This window comes from Charadrius vociferus, unplaced genomic scaffold (genome assembly GCF_000708025.1).
Source record: "Charadrius vociferus isolate BGI_N301 unplaced genomic scaffold, ASM70802v2 scaffold19, whole genome shotgun sequence".
In the NCBI taxonomy this organism is placed as follows: Eukaryota; Metazoa; Chordata; class Aves; order Charadriiformes; family Charadriidae; genus Charadrius; species Charadrius vociferus.
In genome coordinates this window covers 1,931,116-1,940,671 of record NW_009650173.1, presented here as the reverse complement: position 1 = coordinate 1,940,671, position 9,556 = coordinate 1,931,116, and the positions used below count along the sequence as shown (strand labels likewise).

Sequence of the window (9,556 nt, the reverse complement as noted above, 5' to 3'; positions counted from 1 at the left end):
TTCCTGTTGAACTCTTTTTTAGCCATATCCTCAGGGGCTATTCCACAGAGTCCAGTGGGGTAAAGATGTCCTTTTAATCCCTCTGTCTAATCCTCTCCTCAATACAGGGAATGCTAATCCTGAGTCATAAGACACAAAAATTCATCAAAGATCTAACTAAATTGCTTCCTAAGAGTTACCATGACTTTACTTATATTGTTGCTATCGCTGGCTAAAGTCAGGCAGTAATCCCAGTCAAAAGAAACCGCTACGTTTATCAACAATCACAACATTACCTCCAGTGCTGAAGTACAGGAAAGACCATTGGATTCATACCGAGCCACAGACAATGCTGTAAGCACCTAATATATACAGAGGCATGCAGTTTGCAGCCTCGCCGCATATACTTTATGCATCAGAGTGCAGCCGTGTTACTAGAATGCAACTGAGGACTTTACCTGCTTGGTTGTAAGCACTAACCCTAGGCACTTCCATACTTAATTGTCAGGCAAAAGGAGATGCTACAAAATGGCAAAACCACCACAGTTTTGCCCTGTCCCCATAAGCAATTACATTTACTGGTGCCTGGGAAGCACAGCAGCACGGTTTCAGTGGGGAGACCTTTGAGCGCTCACAGGCTCTGTTGCAGCAGGAGTGCACCATGTCTTTTCAGAGCATGGGCGCTGCCAACATGCAAGTGTGCTGTGAAAGAAGATCGAGAAAAGTGGGGGAGATCTGCCTAGATGTTTGTGCCCTCAGTGGCAAGCTAGCAAAGTGCCATACTTGAAATGCCGATCTGGGCAGTTGGGAGCTGGGTTTAGAAAACACATCACCAAGCTCTCATCTGTAGCCAAGCATTGACAGGAATGGCCTGACACAGCACATGAGGAGTAGTGTAGTGGTTACTATTTCCCAGAATACGAGAAGTGTCTCTTAGCAGAAGTTGTCTACATCCTTATATCCAACCCGTCTTTCCTCTTTGATAAATTTTATTGCAGCCAGAGCCCACAATTAGGTTTTGACAGCTCTTCCCTTTTTACAGGCATCCTGTTCTTTTCATACATGCCTGGCTAACTTCTTTAGATTTCATTACTGTGGATTGCTTTTCATGTCACTGAGCTAAACAGAGACATATTTTTTTCCTTCCCAGGAATCAAGTGGGGGAGGGTGTCCAGCGCATCCAGGCTGTGCAGAGAAATATATACACAGCATATCATTTTGGTTCCTGAATCAGGATTAGACTCAGCGAGAGCTTCTGGAACCTCTGTGGCCACAGCCATAGGACCCTGAATATTTGCTGAATAGGACCCTCAGTCTTCTACTGTGTGAAGAGCTATTGGTTTCAAGTAGTGTAATGTTATCCACTTGTAGCATTAATTCTCCAGCTGACACTATTGCTACTGATAGATTATTTGTATGGTCGTATGCATTACCCAAATTGAAGTCATAATTTCTGTTCATTAGAATAACCCAGGTTTTACAAGAAACATGATAGCAATTAAAACCAATGAATATGGGAAGCAGCAACAAACATGGTTCTTGGATTTGCAAAAAAGGTGCAGTATTGTGAATGGATAGCTTTCTAAATAATTTTTTTTCAAGAATAATTGTCATCAGACATTTATTTTTTGATCACAAGTTGCACCCTCAGTCTCAGCTGATGCCTCCTTTCACCTCACATGAAAAAAAATTAATATGGCTCTTTGCAGAAATCCTTCAAATCTGAAAAACTGGGGAAAAAAAAAGTTCTGTTGGGTGAGAACAAGATACATATGGTATTTGTAATGACAGTATGTCCTTTTAGAAAGAAGATAACCATCTGTGTAACACGGAGGCTGTTAGTCCTCAACCTTTGTAAATCATTTTCTGGTCAATGTTTCTTAGTTGTGTCCATGACGCTGCAAAAAGTTGGAAGCATATCACAGGTGGCTATGCTCTGTCATACAAACACACACATGCGCGTGCGCGTCATTTTAAAATGCTGTTCCAAATATATAGTGCCTGTGAGGACTTTCTTTATTATTTGTAGTGGAATTAACAGGGCTATTTTACATGATGGCATATCGTAAATGCTGACAAATTCTGATCATTAAAAAAAAAAATCAAAGCCCTGAACTCTTTCACATGATAAAATCTATGCCCTGGAACAAGAGCCCCTGGGAAAAATTTTTGCCACTTATTTAGCCATGCATGGAGTTCTCTCTTCCTTCAAACTTTTCTAGAGAGAATTTCATTCAAGTTTTTACATCGGGATTTTTATTTAAAGAATGCAAATCCAAAGTATGGGTATTTTATACAATCTTGTTGCCTGCTACATACTTACAAATAGGGAGCCCTGGTCTTTATATATACTTCAGATTAGTTTATGTGCACACACATTGCTTCAACGTCTTGTATGTGTTGAATGCTCACCAAGCAATTTTGCTGACACAAATATGCATGCACAGATTGAAGAAAAAAATTTGAAAATTTGATCCAAAATCTGAAAAGTTGGTTTTATAACCTAGCAATCGAGCATCTTCCAGAAAATCGGAATTGCTAGTGGGTAAAGCACAGCTTGGCACTTGCAGGAAATCTTAGACCTGTTGTAAATCTGTGCTGCAGCTATAAAGCAGGCGTCCTGTAAGCATGGCGGTTTTCAAAAATCTCATGCCATGCTATGGAGAATATAGCTACCACATACAAGGATACCCTTGGCAAACTAAACAACTCTTCAAAACTTGCCCAAGCAAAATTTCAGATGGATAACTGGGCATTTCCAGAAGAATAAAAAATACAGATATGAAGTTGCCATGGCAAAACTATTTCACTACGCTTTCAACTGAAGCTTTACATCAGCCGACCAGTGATACGGTACAAAGTTCGTATCTGTTCATGCATGATCCTCACTTCAGGCAAAATCCTGCTCTCTTTACTCAGGCCCATCTCCTGGGAGTCAACATGGGGAGATGTGCATAAGCAAAGAAAGAGGACCTCTTCCTTTGGAGTAGAGATCTTTGATTTCCTGGACAAATCATTATCTATGCATCCCTGCCTGGAATGCAGAGCAGGCAGTTGCACCTTTTCCCTCTGCAATGTTTGCAACAGCAGCTTCTGTAAAAAGGAAAACACCTATGCAGCAAGCTCATTTTGTGTCCATGGAAGAGCGCAGAAGCCTTTCTAAGATTTGTCTCTAGCAACTCAAAGGGGCATCAACCGAAAAGTTGTATCATTATAATTGCCAGTGGTTTTTTATTTTATTACCATACTCAGTTTATTTAATGCTCAAGGGTCTGGCATCAAGAGAATGATTTTGAATAGAGTTATATTAAAAAAAAAATAATAATCTCTGTTCAGTAAGCATTTAAAGTGGAATCCAGCACACCTCAAAGGCTTAGGGATGAGGAAGAAAACCTAATTTTTTATTAAATTCTCCTAAGTCTTGCTGACTCATGACTTGCAAACTGTTACTCAGGCTGTGGCATTACTATGTGCTTTTTACAAATATCTGCCTTATCATAGTGCATATATGGAATGATAGCTATTTTCTATATTTGGATATTTCACTCTTCACCTTTATACTCGACTTCAGCAATGCTATTCCCTAAACCTGAAATATTTTCATGTTACGGTTCTGGTGGACCAGTACACTGCTGCTGTCTTTGGACTGTAGTACCATAATACAGCAGCACATCGGAAGGAACGGGGGGTCTACTGCTACAAAATCACCTGGAAACCCAGAGAAAACGATGTCCCATTACTGTTCAGTCTTTCTTTTCTGAACTATGATTCTCAAAGGTAAATTACTAGAAGGCTCACAAGAATAATTTCAAAGCTGCAACCCTGATTTGTTTTCTTATTTCCTATGAATGCATAGTTACACTGTATGACTAGTATCATAATTCTAAAATAGAAAAGGAAATCCCCTAGAAACACATCTCTCCAAGATTTTAATCCCGCCTCACTCATTAACAATGTGCTATTAAACTGTCACTTTTAGTTTTCCATAACAAGCCACCATTTCAGATGTTATTTTATGAAAAAGCAGTGAGCGTCAATAGGAAAGCCTTCCAAGCTACTGACACTGAGGCAGAGTATAATGGCCAGTTGTGTGATATTCCCATGCCAAAATACTCACAGCACAACCCTTCTGCAGTTGAGTGCTGGAATATTTCTTTATCTGTTGCCACTGAAATCACAAGGCATTACAAGCTTTTCTGTTCTCTTTTGTTTCATTTTTTCCCTGTAAAGAATCCTGGCAGCAGACAAACACACATGCATCTCAACCTGGGGAAGCACGGACTACCAGAACAGAAAGCAAACGTAGTATAAAAGACCCGGTGCTCAAATTTTTCCTACCAGTCAATGCACACTTCAGCTTTCTGTGCCAGCAGATCCATGAAACAGCAAAGCAGTACATATGAGAAACGTGTTATATAGAGATCCAATCTAGCTACCAGTAGTGGAACTGCTGGTACAATCCGAAGTGAGACAACAGAACAGGGCAACACAAAAGAATGAAAAATAAGAGGTTGTTTTAGTCCCCCCTTCTTGGCTTGAGGGATTAGTTGCTTTAGGGGCAGGGGTTGGTGGTTTTTGTTCTTTGGTTTTTTGGTTTGGTTTGGTTTCATTTGTGTGTTTTTAAACACCAAACATGACATGTAGCTATGTGAACATGAGCACCCAAAGTCAGAGTTACAAGAGACATATTTACATGTTTATCACTTGGCAACATTAGAGCACTGAGGGGGCCTATTTGCCACTGAAAAAAAAAAAAAAAAGCTGCAAACTCTTTTTTAGTTTAAAAGTAACAAACAATAAATGTGAAGGGAGGAAGAGGACTGGAAATTTGGTGGAAAAATCTGTTTGACCCCGTTAGAAATCTATCTGAAATTACTGTTAATGAATTTTGTTTGAAAGAAAGAAGTGAAAAAAACCTAACTAGGTGACTCAATCTGAAGTGTCATCAATTAAATGCTTGCTTCCCTTTAGAACAGTACATTGTCAAATGATTACATCTCAGTATCAAGTGAGAAAACAATGTCTTTCTTATCCACAAGGAAAAAAGCATGTAGAGAAAGTAATCCACAATACTGTAGAATTTAATAGAAGCCCTCTGTGCCAGGAAAAATGGCAGCAGGACAGACTTCGTAACAGCATCACCTTGAATCTTGCTGTAATTAGTGCAAGGCCTTGCTTGCAACCATAATTCTGATCTGAAGTGACAGCCTTACAATATGTGAACCAAGCTGTGCAAGGTGTGAATTATCTTGTAAGGTCTGAGCACATTCAGGTCTGAGTGGTTTTAAGAGCTGAATTTACAGTTAATTTCTAATATGGTGGGTTGGGCAAGGAACTACAGGTAGAAGTTCTCCAAGGACCTGCAGTTCTCTGAAAGGACCTCCGTCTCCTTGAAGGTCTGTAAAGTGCACTAATCCAGATGGCAGTGATGGACACTATTCAGGAAAGGTATCATCAGGACATACCTCAACTGCTGATGGAACACAGCACGCATGGCACAGAGGGGAAGATGACATGAGGACTTGTAAGCATCTGGGCTGTTTGTTCGTTTGTTTGTTTTGTCTGGGTTTTTAGTTCCTCCTTCTTTTGCTCAAACGTAGACATTGTAAAACTGGAATGTTTTACTCAGTTGCATGCTGGCCAGCTGTCATTTTTAATACCCATTGCAAAGGTGCGTGAAGAGAGGTGTGTTGTTTTGCTATACATTTGTTTTTAATAACACATGAACATTGTACTATGCTTTATTATTTCTTGTTCAATAAATAGTCCTGGTATCTCTGTTTCATGTCTAATTTTGGAGAGCAGAGCCAGCCATACTTGTATCAAGGCTCTCTCAATTAGGTGGGCATTTTGTTCGTTTAGTAGAAATAATGCATGATTCCTTTCGCAGTGATGGTTTGAGGGACAAAAAAATTTCTTAATTTTATAATATGTATTACAATCTTCTAAACACAAGTAAAAATGTACTGTGACTTATTTATATAAATCTAGTCTGAACAAATAAGTTTTGATCTTAATAAAAACTCTGTAAGAAATTGTGGAATTGTAATTTATTACTATTTTGTATTTAATATTTTAAAGTTCAATTCATTACTCAGAAAGACAGCAAACACTCTGGAAATGTTTTAAGTCATTTTTTTCTCCATAGATGTTGTGTTTTGATAAAATAAAGGAAACCAGAGAGACAAAGCTGTTAACATGACAGTTACTTTACAGCACTCAAACATAATTTGGGGGTTTGGATACTGAAACCTCCTCTTATTTCATCCTATGGCCACAATCATCACTACAGAAAGATTTTGAGAGATATCTAACATGAATCTTACGTATACTGAATATTAAGAAGAAAATCAAGACGCTACAGAAGTGCTTCTACCAAGTGACAGTGTGTTAAATTACCAAAATTAGTATTTAGCATGGCAGGCTAGCAAAATTAGCAATCCTCCTGTCAACACCTGACATGTGGCTCAGGGAAATTCCCAGGTGTCCCCTGGCAGAGCGCAGAAGCAAATGGAAAAGAGAACACAAATGTATCTGGGATGACCACACAAAGTGCACCTAAAAATGCAGTATTCTTTTGTCTTTTTTCCTTGTCTTTTTTCACACCAACTGAAATTGCATATCCATCAGCAGGAGTTCTACATGTGCATGGCATCTAATCAAGAGTTTCTCTGTCTCTTTAGGGATAAGCTCAGTCTCTTCTCATTTTGAAGATGTAGCCTCCTTGTACATACCTCATGAATACAAAATGTGGCACAAAACAATAATTTCATGCAACAAAGAAAGAATTTGATATAGTTGCGTTCTGTTCTTGGGACTATTTGATACCATAGACACATGGAAAAAAAAATGAGAACAGCTCTGTAATTTTGAAGTTGATATTATCTTTGATAATGGTAACACCTTTAGGCCCTCATAGACTCCTGTTTTTCTGCATTACATCCAGGTACCTGAAACAAAACTGTTGCTCCAGCCAGCTGGCGTGCTAGGGTAACAAGAGAGATGGAAGATTAACAAAGAACACATGTAGAGGTGTTTTGTCCCTGGCAATGAATGTAGTAATAATTATCCGTCTCTGTCCCATTGGCCACTATAAATTACACTACAGCAGAGGAGGTGTACCGACTTCAAAATTGTTTTTAATGTCTTTCAAAAATATGGTTTTGCATGTTTCTATTTCTTTGTTAAAAAACAAGCAAAAGCTTGTCTGTCAAAACAGGCCCACACATCTCTCCTTTCAAGACACTTTTTCCAGCAGAATCATCCTTTAAGCATTTCTACATAGCCTACAGACTTGAAACAAAACTCCATTAAGACTGGGACAGCTGAAAGACTGATTGTAACAGCCTGTTCACAAACTGAAAGTGAAAAGCCAAAGGTTGAGACTCCTCACTGGCCTAATAAGCCTCAATAGCAAATAACGTTTGTTATTTGCTCCCACCTAATGTTCAACCTGAGAAACCTAGTGATCCTGCACAGCTAATATCCAGTGAGATGAAAATTAAGGGAGATACCTTGTTAATAACAAGCTTTACTAGGAGCTGACTATGACTTTCCGCAGGGGGAATGCCTGGTGAGGGCAAGCAATGAAGCTTAAAAAGCGCCTAAGTGACAGGAGTGTGATTTCAGAGCAATGTCCCTGAAGAGCTGAAGACAAGGGCCGTTACAGTAAGAAATCAGTAATTCAGAAAGTAGCAGAGACACCGAACAGGGCCAAACCTCTGCATCTAAAGACATGACCAAGTTGGCAAACTTTGTGATTCCAAAAGTAACGTTTCCAGGGAAGGAAATCATGTAGTATTTTGTACCGCGCAGTAATTCCATTCACGTCTGACAAAGTTGTCACTGAAATTTGTCATGGTGGGCCCTAACAGAGGTTTCTAATATAAGCAACACACAAATTTTTGTAAGTCTTGTGGTGTAAATTCGAAGCAAAATGAAAAAACACCTATCTGCCTTGAAACAGAAATCAGTAGATTGATCGGGGTTGAATTCTTCCCCTGCGTGGCTTCTGCAGAGGGGAAGTTCCAACACTCAGAAATGAGAGCTGAAATTGTCCCTTAGTAGTGACAAGAAAGTCTATTTCAAGCCACTGTTTTAATACCCCGATCGGTATTCTACTATTGCCATTTAAACAACATCAAATAATTTTCTGGCTATACTTACGCATTTATCATTTCCAAATTAATTAACCACACACTTCAATCTGGTCCACCACACCATTCAAAAGGTCATGGCCTTAAACCACTTAATAACTTGCAAATAACATTCAGTGAATTTATGTTCCTATACAAGCAGAAGTAGGAAAATCTGTAAATGTTCCATAGCATAACACGTGCCTGAACAGACAGTCTGGTCCAAAGAGCCTAACTAAAGCAGCTTTAATATTAAAGAATCATTTAGAAGTGTGAGAAATGTCAGTAAGCCAGCTAGCGTTAGATCCTCACCCAAAGGAAAAACTGTCAATAAAAATAGCCATGTTGGGGAAACCATTCTTAATAATAACAACAAAAATCTATACTGAACCTTTATCAAGTTTTGTAATTTTTAATTTAACAGGCAGAATTCTGTTTCTAGAATATTACTATAACCATATTATTTATATCGTGGTAATTGACACACAAAAAAAATAATCTTAAAACAATAGATGTATACAGTTCAGCTACATCAGGACTCCAAAAAAATGAAATATAATTTTAAAAACATCTTTTAAAAATGCAACAGTTTTGGACTTTTTTAATTACTTTCACCTTTTTTATTAAAAAAAAAAAAGTTGATAGTTCACTACATAAAATTAAAAAATAAATCACTAAATAACATTTGATGAATAATCACATAACTTAGCTTAAAAACCAATTCCAAACTTATGAATCAGTTCTTGTACCTCAGTGAAACTCAATTCCAAATATTTACTGGGCTAGTAGAAATACCACTTTCTTCTTCCAGAAAACAATCTTTTGATCATACTACTGGTATTTCCTCACTTCAAAACCTCAGCTCTCCAAACATGATGGCATTTTACTTTGAGTTCAAAGTGTTCTAATATACACCACGTTTCAGAAAGAGAACATTAAGTATTCAAAGAGTCTTTGCTAAGTGTGGCCCTGGTCCCCTCTCCTCGGCCACCCTTGAAGAATCTCATCAGCTTCTAGCTTAGGCAGTCCATGCAACAACATCCATAATTGTGAAGTTCAAATAACTTTTTTTTTAAGATATTCTGCATCACTCTGAATTTTGTGACTAAAATCTTACAAATAAATAAATTTTCAATCTAATGGAAAGGGAATTTGGGAGCTACAGGAACTGCCAACACCTGTAAGTCTTATGGCTGCACCAATTAGAAACATGGGTACATTTTTGGTCAATAAATAAGTTTAGGCCATCATAAATGGTATAAGACTCCCTAAAGTGGTACTATGCATCAAAGGTAGCAGAAACCTACTGTACACCTGGGATGATGATTATACTCTGTTAAATACCATGCAGTTCCAGCAATGGTAACTGTGAACAAACATTTTACTACTATGGATAGTTTTCTTGCTATTGGTAGCAGGAGGTAAGATTTTCTATCATATTT

At 38.2% G+C, this 9,556-nt stretch overlaps 1 protein-coding gene across 1 annotated transcript in view; it reads left to right on the top strand.

Moving 5' to 3' along the window:
- Positions 1–130, top strand: part of SYT9 (synaptotagmin IX) — a 32,228-nt gene extending 32,098 nt beyond the window's left edge. The window contains exon 6 of the mRNA XM_009892696.1: positions 23–130. Coding sequence (XP_009890998.1) covers positions 23–130 — 108 coding nt within the window. The remainder of the gene's footprint in view (positions 1–22) is intronic.
- Positions 131–9,556: the final 9,426 nt, after the last annotated feature.